At 54.3% G+C, this 15,117-nt stretch overlaps 1 protein-coding gene across 5 annotated transcripts in view; it reads left to right on the top strand.

The window, feature by feature from the left end:
- The window catches only part of RYR1 (ryanodine receptor 1), a 125,377-nt gene that overhangs the window by 61,762 nt on the left and 48,498 nt on the right, over window positions 1–15,117 (top strand). For 2 of the 5 annotated variants that reach the window (XM_043435393.1, XM_043435390.1), the window contains exons 57-76: window positions 580–703; window positions 1,001–1,116; window positions 2,852–2,919; window positions 3,015–3,136; window positions 3,599–3,648; window positions 4,056–4,116; window positions 4,244–4,482; window positions 5,692–5,773; window positions 6,281–6,411; window positions 6,653–6,985; window positions 7,908–8,148; window positions 9,587–9,674; window positions 9,780–9,872; window positions 10,432–10,449; window positions 11,625–11,795; window positions 13,337–13,396; window positions 13,648–13,785; window positions 14,338–14,450; window positions 14,630–14,726; window positions 14,958–15,064. In XM_043435393.1, the coding sequence (XP_043291328.1) occupies window positions 580–703; window positions 1,001–1,116; window positions 2,852–2,919; window positions 3,015–3,136; window positions 3,599–3,648; window positions 4,056–4,116; window positions 4,244–4,482; window positions 5,692–5,773; window positions 6,281–6,411; window positions 6,653–6,985; window positions 7,908–8,148; window positions 9,587–9,674; window positions 9,780–9,872; window positions 10,432–10,449; window positions 11,625–11,795; window positions 13,337–13,396; window positions 13,648–13,785; window positions 14,338–14,450; window positions 14,630–14,726; window positions 14,958–15,064 (2,452 nt within the window). The remainder of the gene's footprint in view (window positions 1–579; window positions 704–1,000; window positions 1,117–2,851; window positions 2,920–3,014; window positions 3,137–3,598; window positions 3,649–4,055; window positions 4,117–4,243; window positions 4,483–5,691; window positions 5,774–6,280; window positions 6,412–6,652; window positions 6,986–7,907; window positions 8,149–9,586; window positions 9,675–9,779; window positions 9,873–10,431; window positions 10,450–11,624; window positions 11,796–13,336; window positions 13,397–13,647; window positions 13,786–14,337; window positions 14,451–14,629; window positions 14,727–14,957; window positions 15,065–15,117) is intronic. The other 3 variants (XM_043435392.1, XM_043435394.1, XM_043435391.1) reach the window with 2 other exon arrangements.

Below are 15,117 nucleotides of genomic sequence, written 5' to 3'. Positions count from 1 at the left end.
TCTCAAGAGTCTCCAACACCACAGTTCAAAAGCATCAATTTTCAGCACCAGGCCTTCTTTATGGTCCAACTTTCACATCCATACATGACTAATGGAAAAACCATAGCTTTGACTAGATGGACCTTTGTTGGCAAAGTAATGTCTCTGCTTTTTAATATGCTGTCTAGGTTTGTCATAGCTTTTCTTCCAAGGAGCAAGCATATTTTAACTTCATGGCTGCAGTCACCATCTGCAGTGATTTTGGAGCCCAAGAAAATAAAGTCTGTCACTGTTTCCATTGTTTCCCCACCTATTTGCCATGGAAGTGATGGGACCAGATACCATGATCTTAGTTTTTTGAATGTTGAGTTTTAAGCCAGCTTTTTCTGCATCTCTGCAGTGAGGATAATCACAGCGTTTACTCCTGTAGGCCTGTGGGGAGGATGTGGGGAGCATCTGAAAGCAATGGTTGGTTATTCTTATCTTATCTGCCTATATGACTATAATTATGCACACTTTCAACTTCAGGAACCACGTCAGTGAGATATCTGGGTTCCCCCTCCCACCAATGCCCCTAATTTCTGATCTTTGCTGCCCCAGGTGGTGGGACCCACCCCCTGCTGGTTCCCTACGACACGCTCACCGCCAAGGAGAAGGCACGAGATCGGGAGAAGGCCCAGGAGCTGTTGAAATTCCTGCAGATGAACGGCTACGCGGTCACCAGGCAAGAGGGCTGGAAGCTGGGCGGGGGAGCGGTAGGAATCACGCGCGGAACCCCAGCAAAAGCTGGGAGAGGCGGATCCTAAATTGCGGAGGCGGAGCCAGAGAGAGAAGGCTGATAGGGCGGGGGTCAGAGAGGGTGTGGCCTGTGGGCGGAGGCGGGGCCGGAGGGGAGGAGTCTAAGAAGGGTGGGGCCTGGAAAACGAAGGTGGGTCCCGTAGGAGTCCAGGGGAAACTGGAAAGAGGCAGGAAACACCGCGGGTCTGGGTCTGAGCTGACCTCTCGCTCCGCCTGCACGCAGAGGTCTTAAGGACATGGAACTGGACACGTCTTCCATTGAGAAACGGTTCGCCTTCGGCTTCCTGCAGCAGTTGCTGCGCTGGATGGACATTTCTCAGGAGTTTATCGCCCACCTGGGTACGAAGAATTCCCTCCCTGTGCCCGCCTTAGCTGCAGTTTCATCTAGGGACCCAGTTCATGCATTTCTGTTCCCGCCCCCGCGCCCTCCCCATTTAGTCATTGAGCCAGACATTGTCCTATGGATTGAGAATAGGACATGAACAAGATAAAGATCCCTGTCCTTCGGCAACTTACATTCCCGCGGCGGATACATTCCCACGGTGGATTCAGACAATTAACGTTGGAAATGACGGGATCACTTCGTGTGTTAGAAAGTGATTAGTGTTATGGGGAGAGGAATACACTAGAGCCAGCTAAAGAGGGCTGGGAGTGTGGGCCGGATGTAATTGTAAATAGAATATTCCAGGAAGCTAGGGAGAGAGCTACTTGGTCATCTGGGGAGAGTATTTCAGGCAGAGGATCAGCCCGTGCAGAGGTTTCGGATGTATTAGGAGGTCCCTGTGGCTGAAGCAGAGTGGGATGGGTGGGGTGGTGGGGAGACTGAGAGGAAATGGGGTCAGAAAGGTGACAGAAAGATCACGCCAGGCTTTGCAGGCCATGGTGAGCACTGTGGCTTGTTACTCTGAGTGAGATGCTGCCCTGCGAGCAGTCTAAGCAGCAGAGTACCCTGGTCTGCCTTGGGTGTTCACAGGCTCCCTCTGACTGCCTGTGGGGGGTCAGGGGCAGAAGGGAATGAGAACTGGGAGATTCTGGGTCTAATTTGAAGGCTGAGGTTGTGGAGATGTCCTGCAGATGCCTCTTACATGTCACTAAGAGTCACAAGTGGGACCCCTGTAATCCCAGCTTCTCCCAGAGAGCCACCCCAGAACCCCAAATTTCCTTCAGCTAAGTGAAAGGCCCAGCAGGATTCATTCACACATCTCACCCCAAATCCCATGTGAGTGGGACCCCTGTGCTGCACACCCTCCTGGAAATTCCCTTTCCTCCTGAACCTTAGCTTCCTCATCTGTGAAATGGGGATTCTGTTCACTATAACCAGCAGTCATTCTGTCCCTTATTTGCTGAGTGACCTGAAATAAGCTGTTGCACCTCAATTTCCTCATCTGTAAAATGGGGACAAAGGACCAGTCAGGCCTCCCATGTTAGGAGGAGATTTTACAAGGACGTTTCTCACAGTGCCAGGGACATAGCAAGTGTTTAGTAATTAAGCCTTATTTTATTATTATTTTAGTAATATTATTTTAATAATATGAATTATTATTATCACTATGATGATGATGATTGAAATGGATTTCTACTTTAAAGTTCAACCTAGGGGTCTTCTCTGGCAGTCTAGTGGTTAAGACTCCACGCTTCCAGTGCAGGGCCACGAGTTTAATCCTGGTCAGGGAACTAAGATGCCACATGCCGTGCGCTGCAGCCAAAAAAAGGTTAAATTTAACTTTTTAAATTTCCCCTCCTCACCTATCACAAATTCTTTTCTTCCTGCTACACTGGCTTCTTTTTGCATTTGTTCATTCCACATTTACTCAGTGCCAGGTGAGGAGGGGGAATGTTTCATGGCCTTACCCCATTCCAGTTTGTCCTCCTCTCCATTTTCAGCATCAGGAAGGGATTGATCAAGGAGTTGGGATCAGATGAAAACAGGGGAGAGAGGTTTACCTCAAAGCTGACAACAGCAACTTCATGCCAGGAGGTGATCTCCTGTCATACCCTCAGTCTGCCCCATCAGAAAACCCTGAGCTCCCTAGAACTGAAGCCACCATGACCCCTATTTGCCTTCCCCCACCAGAGGCCGTGGTCAGCAGTGGACGAGTGGAAAAGTCCCCTCACGAGCAGGAGATTAAATTCTTTGCCAAGGTGAGAGGTGGCCACAGAAGCCGAAGGAGGCTGGGGACGGGTGGGCTTTCCTCGCCCTCCACCCAATCCCCTTTATCTCTTCCCCACGCCCCCAGATCCTGCTCCCTTTGATCAACCAGTACTTCACCAACCACTGCCTCTATTTCCTGTCCACCCCAGCCAAAGTGCTGGGCAGCGGTGGCCACGCCTCCAACAAGGAGAAGGAGATGATCACCAGGTGAGCCCTCCAGGACTTCTTACTCAGACCTCTGACCTCATGGCGTTGTAATCCTGGGTCCTTTCCTTCCAACCTTGGACTTGAAAGGCTCTGTTACTGGGTGCTGGGCACTGATCAGTCTACCTGCAGAGGTGATTGAAGGGCTAGGGTGACAAACTGTCCTGGTGTGCCCCCCCAGGATACGGAACTTTCAGGCAGACCGGGGTGAATCGGGCATCCTATCAGAAAGGCAGATCAGCCTCCCCATCCCCAGCATCCCAGTTACTGCTTGCAACTCTAGCTGGTTCATCTCTCTACTCCCCCCTCCCATCCCTCTGTCTCCTTCATTTTCTCCCCCATCGTCCTTTCTCCTCCTGGCTCTGTCCCTCCCTCCCTGTCTTCCCTGTCTCTCCTCCTCTAATTGTGTCCCCTCGCTGTCCTCGCTCCCCATTTCCCTTGTCCTGTTCCTTTCTCTTTCTTCAGCCTCTTCTGCAAGCTTGCGGCTCTTGTCCGTCACCGAGTCTCTCTCTTTGGTGAGTAGGTCTGCTCCTCAAGCCCTTCTCCCCAGTCTTCCCTCTCTTCACCTCTTCACAACCTCACCCTGAAGAGATATGGCCCAGGTTCATGCCTTAATCTGAACAACCTTCACTGTTCTTCCTCTGGACTTGGACATGGAGTGGGGTAGTCCTGGGGATGGGACAATGACTGGGAGAGTCCTGGGCCCTGCCACCTTGGAGTTCCCAGACTCCTCACCAGACAGTGATGGCCCAGAGGTCAGGGCTGGGGTGCGGGAGGGACCGGCAGAGGGGTCCAGGATGAGGAAAGGACAGGGACCTATGCAGTGGGGGAGGGGTGGTGGAGAGAGATGAGTTGAAGTGGGTGTAGAGGGAGGTGCTGTCGTCACAACCCTTCCTTCACCCAGGCCCCCTTCCTCCCCCAGGCACAGATGCCCCAGCTGTGGTCAACTGTCTTCACATCCTGGCACGCTCCCTGGATGCCAGGTGGGGCCATGGGTCACCGTGCCCACTCCCATTCTACCCCTGCCCTCCGCCGCCCCCAGCCCCTATTCTCCTGGACTCTCTGCAATCTCAAATCTCAGATTGCAGAGTGCCCCCACTTCCCTCCTAGGACCGTGATGAAGTCTGGCCCCGAGATCGTGAAGGCTGGCCTCCGTTCCTTCTTTGAGAGTGCCTCGGAGGACATTGAGAAGATGGTGGAGAACCTGCGGCTTGGCAAGGTGTCACAGGCACGCACGCAGGTGAAGGGTGTGGGCCAGAACCTCACCTACACCACCGTGGCCCTGCTGCCGGTCCTCACCACCCTCTTCCAGCACATCGCCCAGCATCAGTTCGGAGACGATGTTATCCGTAAGGGCTACTGATCCCAAGGGCCAGGGTGGGGTTGGGGGCGTCAGTTCCACCAACACCAGCCATCCCAGCGTGCCTGGTAGAGTCTGCGGGTGTTTCAGTGTAATGTTTATTGAGAGGTTTCATTGCCATAAGCAAAGTGTGCGTTCAGTTCAGTAAATTGGTAGGGAACAGAATGAGCTAATCAGAATATTCATTCCACAGATTTAACAAAAGACCCTCCTTCACTGTTGCTTAAGCAAGTTACATGTATATTTCTTTTTAAAAAATATTTACTTATTTATTTACTTTTGGCTGTGTTGGCTTCCCAGGTGGTGCTAGTGGTATAGAACCCGCCTGCCAATGCAGGAGACATAAGACACACGTGTTCGATCCCTGGGTCGGGAAGATCCCCTGGAGAAGGAAATGGCAACCCACTCCAGTATTCTTGCCTGGAGAATCCCATGGGCAGAGAAGCCTGGTGGGCTACAGTCCATGGGGTTGCAAAAGAATCGCACACCACTTATGATGAAGGTATCTTCAAACTTTTTGTTGAACTCTTGAATATGAGCTGCACACAGTGACACCTCATCCCTAAATGTTCAGCCTTCAACACCTAGATGTTGCAGAACTTTTTCTCCTGTAACCACAATTTCAGTATCACACTTAGCCTGACTATGGTTAGATTTCCCTATTACCCTCAAAATGTCTTTAATTTTTTTTTAATTCAGAATTCGATGAGGTTTCTCTTACTGCATTTGGTTGTCATGCCTCTATCACCTCTTTTCAATTTAGAACAGTCCCCCTGCCCCCTCATGACATTTAGGAACTTGATGAGATTCTTAACCTGGCCTCCTGGGGAGTGTGTGGATAACCGAGATTGAAGTCAGGATTGGATGTCTGTTTGCATATTCTGGAGACAGTCTCCAGCATTATCATAAAAGAGATCCATGACCCTTCTCCAAGGAAAGAACAGCTAGCATTTATTGAACGCCTGCTGTGTACCCTGTCCCAATTGCTTTCTGGGTATTAACTCGTTTAATCTTCACAGCAACTCCGTAAGGAAAATACTATATTTATCCACATTTTACAGAGAAGGAAACTGAGGCCAAAACTAGTAAATGGCAGGCTGGCTCTACAGCCCCTGCTCTGACTGTGTCATTTGGAGACAAGAGCTGGGGTTAGGGAGGACCGGACTAACCCTAACCCCACCCTTCCTCCCCCACTCAGTGGATGACGTCCAGGTCTCTTGCTACCGAACACTGTGCAGTATCTACTCTCTGGGGACCACCAGGAACCCTTACGTGGAAAAGTAAGGAGAAAGAGAGTTTGGGGCTAGGGTGGGGACTGTGGGGGGTCAGGGACGTGAGGGCTCAGAAAACGGGAGTGAAAAGCTGGGAGATGGTTTGTCTTCAGAAGACAAGAGGACTGTGGCAACTGTAGTTCCTCAGGGTGGCCACGTGAGGGCGCTCAGAGGAAGGCCCGTGAAGGCGGCCACAGGCCCTTGGCAACCAGGATGCTAGGTTGTTCTCCGCTGGCAGGGGGCACGCAGAAACTCTGGTGGCCCACGGGAGCCAGTCATGCTGGGGGGAACTGGGGAGGGCGGCCGGCAGTGCCCAAGTGGGCGCTCCTGAGCCCAGATCATTGATGGAGCAAGAGGACATTCAGGAAACCCAGGGAAATGGCTACATCAGTGGCCACCGGTGAATGGCTGCTCTGCTCCAAAGGGTCCTGGGAGAGGCACTTCTGTGGAGGACGGGACTGGGATCCAGGACTGGGCAGAGGGGGCTTGGGAGCTGAGCACAGCCGTCTCTCCCAGATTGCGGCCAGCCTTGGGCGAGTGCCTGGCCCGCCTGGCAGCGGCCATGCCGGTGGCATTCCTGGAGCCACAGCTGAATGAGTACAACGCCTGCTCAGTGTACACCACCAAGTCTCCCCGGGAGCGGGCCAGTAAGTGGGGGTGGGGCTGGGGAGACTGGCAGGGGTTGTCTTCCACCCACATGGGGCCCAAGGAGACCCACTGTGAAGGTAGTGGGGTCCAGTCTGGGCCCGGAGGTGTTGAGGATTCCCCAGCTTGCGGGTGCTTCAGATTGGGGAACCCCAGAGTTTATGGGGACAGCAGTTTGTGGTATGGACACTGAGGTCGGGGCATGAGGAGTTGGCATGCCCTGACCCCCTCCCCGCACCCCAGTCCTGGGGCTCCCCAACAGCGTGGAGGAGATGTGTCCCGACATCCCAGTGCTGGAGCGGCTCATGGCTGACATTGGGGGGCTGGCTGAGTCGGGGGCCCGCTACACGGAGATGCCGCACGTCATCGAGATCACGCTGCCCATGCTGTGCAGTTACCTGCCCCGCTGGTGGGAGCGCGGGCCCGAGGCACCCCCACCTGCCCTGCCTGCTGGGGCCCCCCCACCCTGCACAGCCGTCACCTCCGACCACCTCAACTCGCTGCTGGGGAACATCCTGCGGATCATCGTCAACAACCTGGGCATTGACGAGGCCACCTGGATGAAGCGGCTGGCTGGTGGGTCTGGCGAGCGTGCAGGTCCAGAGACTGGGGCCAGTGTCCTAGGACTCGGGTCCCTGGATCTCAGAGGGAGATTTCAGGGTCTGTGGTTTTCTGTGAATGGGGAGGAGTCAGATCTCGGTTTTCTCAGGAGCACAAGGCCAGAGATCATCCCCAGGAGCCAGAATCTCAGGGTCATAGAGTCTGAGAGGGATGCATGGATCCTGGGAATCTTCCAGGCTGGATTTGGAATTTCTGGAGCCTTGGAAAGGATCAGGAGCTGAGTCATAAGGCTGAGTTCCTCATACAAAGGGTCAGAGAACCAGGTCAAACATCGGGGTCCCTGATATGGACAGTTAGGGTTCTGGGTCCAAGGTCAAGAAATGAGTCTTTAAAAGGTTGGGATTCCTGGTTCATAAGTTCCATGTCAGGGGTTGAGTTTTGGATCAGAGCCAAGCTACAGATCAGAACTGGGGTCAGAGGCCAGAGTCAGAGGCCAGAGAAGGTAAGAATCCAGAGGCATTGGTCAGAAATCATGTGGTGAGCTTCATCTGGGTATAGACCAGGTCAGAGGTTAAAGACTGGAGTGAGATGTCATGGGCTAGGGTAGGGTATCAGGTTAGGATTCACTTGTTGGGGTCAGAGGTCAAGAACCTGTGTCAGGCTAGAGGGTCACAGTTTCAGGTCAAAGGTTATGGTGGGTGGGATGAAAATTCAGGAGTTGTGTCGGAGGTCACAGTCTGAGGTCAGGTGTGGAATCGTAAGTCGATGCTGGGGTCAGACATGAGGGTCAGGCTGGGATCAATGTTAGCTTCTAGGTCAGAGGCACAGGTTGGAAGTCATGGATGGGAACGGAGGTCAGGGGTGGGATCAGACGTCATAGATGAGGTGCTGGAGTCAGCGGCCGGCCAGCAGCCATGCGCCCCGTCTGCTCCTGCAGTGTTCGCCCAGCCCATCGTGAGCCGGGCCCGGCCGGAGCTGCTGCATTCTCACTTCATCCCCACCATCGGGCGGCTGCGCAAGCGGGCAGGGAAGGTCGTGGCCGAGGAGGAGCAGCTGCGTCTGGAGGCCAAGGCGGAGGCCCAGGAGGGCGAGCTCCTGGTGCGGGATGAGTTCTCCGTGCTCTGCCGGGACCTGTACGCCCTCTACCCGCTGCTCATCCGCTACGTGGACAATAACAGGTCAGCAAGCCCCCAGCTGTCCCCCCACACCCCCCAGCCTGGCCTCTGGCTTCCCTGGACCCCTTCTGACCTCTCGCTTCTGACTTGCTGTAAACTTGTAATTCCCACTTCATCCCACCCCACCTCCTGACCCCTAGCCCCTGTTGCTTCTGGACCAATAGAAGCCAGCCTATGTTTGCTCCCATTCTGCTCCTTGAAAGCTCCTGAATCTGAGGCCCAGTGAGGGTTGCAGTGTTAGCCAGAAGGAGCCGTATTTCCCTCCTCCAGTGCTGTGTCTCCCTGCTTGGATGGACAGGATGCCCGATTTGTATAGTGGAGTCCAACAGACAGGACTTCCTCCATCACTGGTCCCCATCCTGACCTCGCCAGCCTAATTTGCCCCAGAAACATGAGTCTTTGTAAAGGGCAAGCTCAGATGTCAATCAATTGCTAAAAACATCTCCCTGAAATCAGAGGCACCATTTAAAGTATTATGAAGTCTTAGGTGCAGCCAGATCCAAGGCTTGAACAGGTTTCAACTCCAAGTTCCATCTTGGTTGGAAAAGATTTTAAGGTTGTACCAGGGCTTTGTAAGAAAGGGTTCATGGATTGATTAGCTATGTCTGTCCTGGGAGCAGAAGCACATAGTAGTATGCATGCTGTATATATCCTTGCACACTCATCTTTGTGCACATGAGTGAGTATTGCTGTAGGGTAGCTTCCTAGGAGTAGGAGTGCTGGGTTGAAAAGTTTGGACAAGTAAAGCGAAATACTTATGGCAAAAATATGGCAATGAAATTGAACAGATTGTTGTATCATGAATGAATCTCACAAACATCAGGTTGAATGAAAGAAACCAGAAAATTTTAAATAGAGTACATGTCATACCATCTTTTTATGTAATGTTCAAGAACAGACAAAGATAATTCATGGTTTAGAAGCCAGGATAAGGATATCTTTCAAGAAGAGGATGGGGGTACTTCTGGGGATTGGAAATGTTCTTTTTTAAAAAAACTTTTATTTATTTATTTGGGTGTGCTGGGTCATAGCTGTGACATGCAGGATCTTTAGTTGTGGCATATGGGATCTAGTTCCCTGACCAGGAATTGAACCCAGGCCCTCTGCATTGGGAGCATGGAGTCTTAGCCACTGGACCACCAGGCAAGTCCTTAGAAATGTTCTATTTCTTGACTTGGGTGGTGGTTACCCAAATCAAGTGTGTTCACTGGACACTTTATATATAAGTTATACTTCAATAAAAAGGTTAGAGACAGAAAAAAATGTTCAGGAATTGTCATTTTATAATTTTTAAATCATTTGAATGGCCAGATTACCCTAGAAAGCTCTCCCTCTCCCATTTAAGTTTCTGGATGCCCTCCCCTGAGATCTCTTCCTGCTGCCCCCTTCCCTGGGGGTCCCTGCCCTCACCCCTCACCAGCCCCTTCCCCTGCCTGCCCAGGGCACACTGGCTGACTGAGCCCAACCCCAGCGCAGAGGAGCTGTTCAGGATGGTGGGCGAGATCTTCATCTACTGGTCCAAGTCCCACGTGAGTCCCCACCCACCCGCCCCTCCTCTCTAGAACCCAAGCAGCTGCTGCCCAAAGAGGCCCTCCCGCACCCTGTCTGATCCCCAACACCGCCTTCCCCACCAGAACTTCAAGCGCGAGGAGCAGAACTTTGTGGTCCAGAATGAGATCAACAACATGTCATTTCTGACAGCCGACAACAAGAGCAAAATGGCCAAGGTGGGTACTTTGCTCTGGGAGGAGGATTTAGCCATGAGGGAAGGGGGAACAACCTCGGGCTTCCTAGCTGACCCCTCCTTATCCCACCAGCCCTCCTCGTCCTGGTCGCATTCCTGAAGCCCTCACAGCAGCCCCTTCCCCATCAGCTCCATCCCCTCCCTCCTGTTTTTTTCTTCCTCCCCCATTTCCCTCTTCTTTCTCCATCTCCTCCCTCCTCCTGTTTCTCCTCCCCATCACCCAGTACCTCATCTTACTCCATCCTCCCCACCTCCCTCTTCCACCCCCTTTCCTCCTCTCACCTCTCCCACTTCTTTCCTCCTATTCCTTTATTCCACATCCCCACTTTCTTCCCTCTCCCCTTAGCCTTCCCTGAACTACCCTCTAAAGGGCAAGGTCAAAATGTCAAGCCCACCACCCTCAGCAAGGTCTGGAACTCCCCAGCTGGGGGATATGCATCAGGGTGGGGCAGAGGAGTGGGGTAGGGCAGACTTGGAGGGGCCCTGGGGTTCTCGGAGGGACTGGGGTAACACTTCTTGTCTGTGTCTGCACCCTGATGCAGCAGACGGGAGATGTACAGGTCAGCCCCACGTCTGGGACCTTCTGCATGGCTCTTGGCTAATGCCCTCTACCCACCCGCCCCCAACCCCAGCCTCTGCTCTGCCTCCAGGAAAACCCTTCCCCTGTGCCCTGCCTCTCAGCCTTGGCTTCCAGCCCCATCCTCTTTCTCTTGCTCCACCCCTCCTCCCACTAACCGTTCCCTTCCGGCCCTCAACTTTTGGTAGTTTTTTTTTTTTTTTTAAACTTTCTCAGCTTTCCCCAAAGCTTCAGAGCATCGTGGACTGAGGTTCCAGGGAACGGGAATGGGGGTGCAAAAGGCACGTGCATGGTTGGGTTTAAGGCCTGGACTTGGCAATTAGACCGACTCGGGTTAGAACCCTGATTCTTGGCAGTTAGCTGTGTGATGTTGGTTAAGTGTCTTACCCTTCTGAGCCTTGGAAGGCATCTGGTCTGTGGCCCCCAGCCCCAGGGCTATGTGAGGACCCAGTGAGATGCCGCATGTGCTGGCACAAGGGTCACGCTCCGTATCACGAACCGGCGTGGATGTGGCTCTGGCTGAAGCTTGCCACTGGGGCTTTTCATTGGCATGACTAGGGTGGCCCTGGCCGTGGGTCTGCACCCGAGGCTCCAGAACACGGCTGTGGGACTCTGTGCCCCGTGTTTCTGCTTCCAGATCTTTCTGGACCTTCTCTCTTGTATCTTCTGTCTTCCTGTCTCCTTGTTCATCTCAGTCTCTCTCAATCTCTTTCTTCCCACTTCTCTTGTCTCTTGGGACTCTTCACTGTTCTACATCTTCATTTCATTCTTGGGAACTCTGTCTGGGGCTCTGAGGTGGGGGTGGTAGGTGTATTGTGGGGGCAGGAGGGGTGTCCTAGTGAAAGTTCTGAGGGGATTCTGGGAGAAGAATCCAGAGGTTGTGGAAGCCTGGAATTGGGGGAAATCTGGAAGGATTTGGGATAGAAGCTGGGAATTTGGGATAGAAGCTTTGGTCTGTGAGACTCTGGGGTCAGGGCTCAGGGTATGAAATGAAAGATCAGCAAGGTCTGGGGTGGAAACTGAGGTGGGCTCTGGGATCAGGGGGGGTCTGCCTCACATTCAGGCGAGGGGCTGGAGTGTGGACAGTGGGGGCAGGGTGGGGCTGGGGCAGAGGCCAGGCTGGGACTCAAACTGGCACTGAGCCTGGTGTTCCCACAGTCGGGGGGCTCGGACCAGGAACGCACCAAGAAGAAGCGCCGGGGGGACCGGTACTCCGTGCAGACGTCACTGATCGTGGCCACGCTCAAGAAGATGCTGCCCATCGGCCTGAACATGTGTGCCCCCACCGACCAGGAGCTCATCACACTGGCCAAGACCCGCTATGCCCTGGTGCCTGCTCAGCCCCTTTCTGGGAACTCAGCACCCTACTGAGCCACACTCAGCACCCCACTCAGCAGCCCTGCTGAACCCCTGGGATCCCCCAGGGGCCCTCCCTAAGGACCCTCCTGAATCCTTCTCCAGGACCCTGAGGGCTCACTGGGCCCCCTAGGATGCCCTGAGCCTTCCCACGGCATGCTGAGGGTCCCACTTGCGATGCTGTCAGGACCCTAACTGGGGCCCCACTGGAACCCAGGAAGGCCACTAAGACCCCCCTCAGACCCAAAGACCACATTGAACCTTCAGGAACCCCACTGAACATCAACCCCACCTCTGCCAAACTTGCTAGAATCCTGAGGATTCCACCTGAGACACCTTGAGCTCCCTTGAGACTCCTCCAAGTCCTCTGCAAGGACCTGCCCCAGCCCCTTGGGACCCACAGAGCCCCTCGTGATCCCACTGGCCCTCCTCTGAACCTCTGGACTCCTACTGGGATCTCCAGATCACTCTCTCTTTTCCTCAGGACCCTGTGGATCTCTCTCCTTGGACTCTGTTAACACCCAACTGAGCCCCAAAGACTCTTAGGGGCTCAGTGAGCACCCTGTAACCCTAAGTAGCCCCCAGGATCCTAATGACTTCTTCCCTAGGCTCAGAGAGAGACTGAGACCCCAGCCTCTGAAGTCTCAAAGCTGCTTGGAATCAATTGACCTTGCTCCTGAACCCTTCTAAGCCCTCTGGGACCCAAAAGAGGTTCCTGGGGCCCCTTTTATCCATTATATGGGAACTCCCCCCTCCCAGATCCTTTTCAGCCTCAGGGACCCAAGAAGTCCTCCCAGGATCCTGCCCCAAGACCCTTAGAACCTCCCCCAGGACCCTGCTAAGCACCCTGAGGATTTACTAATCCCCAGGACCCTGAAGACCGCTGACTCTCCTCTGATATCACAAGCATTCCCTTTCCCAGAACCCTAAAGCCTCCTTCCCTCAGGACCTCAAGCTCCTTCTAAGACCTGTTGAGGCCTGCTGAAATCCCAAAGAGCCCTCCTGGGCCCTTCTGACCCCTTAACTTGGTTCTTGAGCACCCCCTCTACTGGGATCCTAAAGAACCCCCACCCTGCTGATCCCTCCTTTAATCTGTGTGACCCCCCCCCAGTGATGGGTAATTTGCCTGACCCCCTTGACCTCTGATGACCTTGCTGTCTCTTTTATAATCCCCCTCACGTACCTCTGATTTTCAAAAACTCCCTGCCCATTTCCCACTTACTCCCAGCCCCACTCTGGCCCTCTTCTGACCTCCTTTTCTGACCTTTGAGGATATCCTCATGTCAACCCCTACCTCCTCTCATATCCCAACGAGGCCCCTCTAATCCTGATTCTTCAAGGTGCCTTCAGTGGCCACTTGGACTCCTCTCTGACCACTCCTGACCCCTGGATCTTTTTCATTTCTCTTGAATCCTCTCTTGAATCTTGGGGTGGTGGGGTTAGAGGGAAGAGGGTTGTAGGTCAAGGAGGATGCTGGGCCCTCCAGAGTGACCCAGCCTGGTTTGTCTCTCCAGAAAGACACAGACGAGGAGGTCCGGGAATATCTGCAAAACAACCTTCATCTTCAGGGAAAGGTACGCCTCTGCCTCCTCAATCTGCAACTGAAAGGGGCGCGTCAGGATAATAGAAACAGCCACAGCCAGTTTTTGAGCCCTTACTTTGTGCCAGGCATCGAAAGAAGGACCTTAACTCGTACTCAGTCCCTCAGTGAATCATCAAGGCATTGAATCGTGCGGCGGGGGCGGGGCCCGCCGAGAAGCCCGGCTGAGGGAGGAGGGAGCGGGCAGGGGAGAGGCCTCATGCCAGACGATCTTCCTCCTCTCAGGTCGAAGGCTCCCCTTCTCTGCGCTGGCAGATGGCCCTGTACCGGGGGCTCCCGGGCCGCGAGGAGGACGCTGACGACCCGGAGAAAATCGTGCGCAGAGTCCAGGAAGTGTCCGCCGTGCTCTACCATTTGGAGCAGGTGTCTTACTCCTGAGTGGTCAAAGCTTCATCTCTGGCGGGGGCCGGGGGCGGGGCTTGAGCCTGTGGGCGGGGCCTGCGGGCGAACCGCGGGCCTCTGGGCGGGGCAAGGGGCAGGTCTTGAATCTTTTGTAGGGGGTGGACATTAATTTTACAACGAGACTTAGAATGGAAGCTTTGATATGGGAGTCAGACCTGGCGCGCAATCTCGGGCCTAGGGAAGGCGCCGGGGCAGAACTTTGGGTCTGAGAGTCAGGCCCGGTGGAGACGCCTTGACTCTGTGGGCAGGACCTTGGGCGGGTCTTGAGTTTAGGGCGGGGCCTAAGGGGGCGGTCCTGGGTCTGTGGGTGGGGCCTATGAGGGAACTAATTGGTCTGCAAGTCGAGAATAGGTCAGAACTTTGACTCTATTGGCGGAGCCAGGGTGTCCCTTAGGCCCTGTAAATCGGGCCTGAAATTGGACTGGGCACAGATGGACATTTTCACTCGGGGCTGGAAGTGGGAATCAGACCAGGGGCAGAATCTGGAGCCATGACACATAATCCCGCCATCAGATCGAGCACCCTTACAAGTCCAAGAAGGCCGTGTGGCACAAGCTCTTGTCGAAGCAGCGCCGGAGGGCAGTCGTCGCCTGTTTCCGCATGACCCCCCTGTACAACCTGCCCACGTAAGACACCCCGCCTCCAATGGAGCAAGGGAGCCTAAGCCGCCTTGGAGAATGGGTGGGTGAGGAGGCGAGAGGATGGGGTACGCACCCAGTGGGGTCTTGCGGAATGGTTAGGGGAGGCGGTGCGAGGGACGTGCATGGGGAAATCTTGCTAACGCCTCACATCTTCCCCTGTGAAGGCACCGGGCCTGTAATATGTTTCTGGAGAGCTACAAGGCGGCGTGGATCCTGACGGAAGACCACAGTTTTGAGGACCGCATGATTGATGACCTTTCAGTGAGCTGAGGCCTGCCTGGGAGTGTGGGGGCAGATGGGTAGGGCTGGGGCCCACCTCCAGGGATCACCCTTCACACAGAACGGTGTGGGAACGGGGGCCCCTGGCTTGGGCAGAACCAGGGGAGGGTGCAGGATGTGGGGGAAGAGAAAATAAACAGGCTAGCAGGGCTTATATGGGAGACAAGTGGGGACTCTCGAAGCCCCTACCCAAAGCCCCACTCCTCCCTCCAGAAAGCTGGGGAGCAAGAGGAAGAGGAGGAAGAAGTGGAGGAGAAGAAGCCAGACCCCCTGCACCAGCTGGTCCTGCACTTCAGCCGCACTGCCCTGACTGAAAAGAGGTGAGACCCTTCCTGGGCTTCCAAGAGGGACCCACTACCTCTCCCCATCCCAG

The sequence above is a fragment of the Cervus canadensis genome, chromosome 18, assembly GCF_019320065.1.
Source record: "Cervus canadensis isolate Bull #8, Minnesota chromosome 18, ASM1932006v1, whole genome shotgun sequence".
Lineage (NCBI taxonomy): Eukaryota > Metazoa > Chordata > Mammalia > Artiodactyla > Cervidae > Cervus > Cervus canadensis.
Note: the sequence above shows the minus strand (reverse complement) of the source record. Positions and strands in the feature narration are given on the sequence as shown.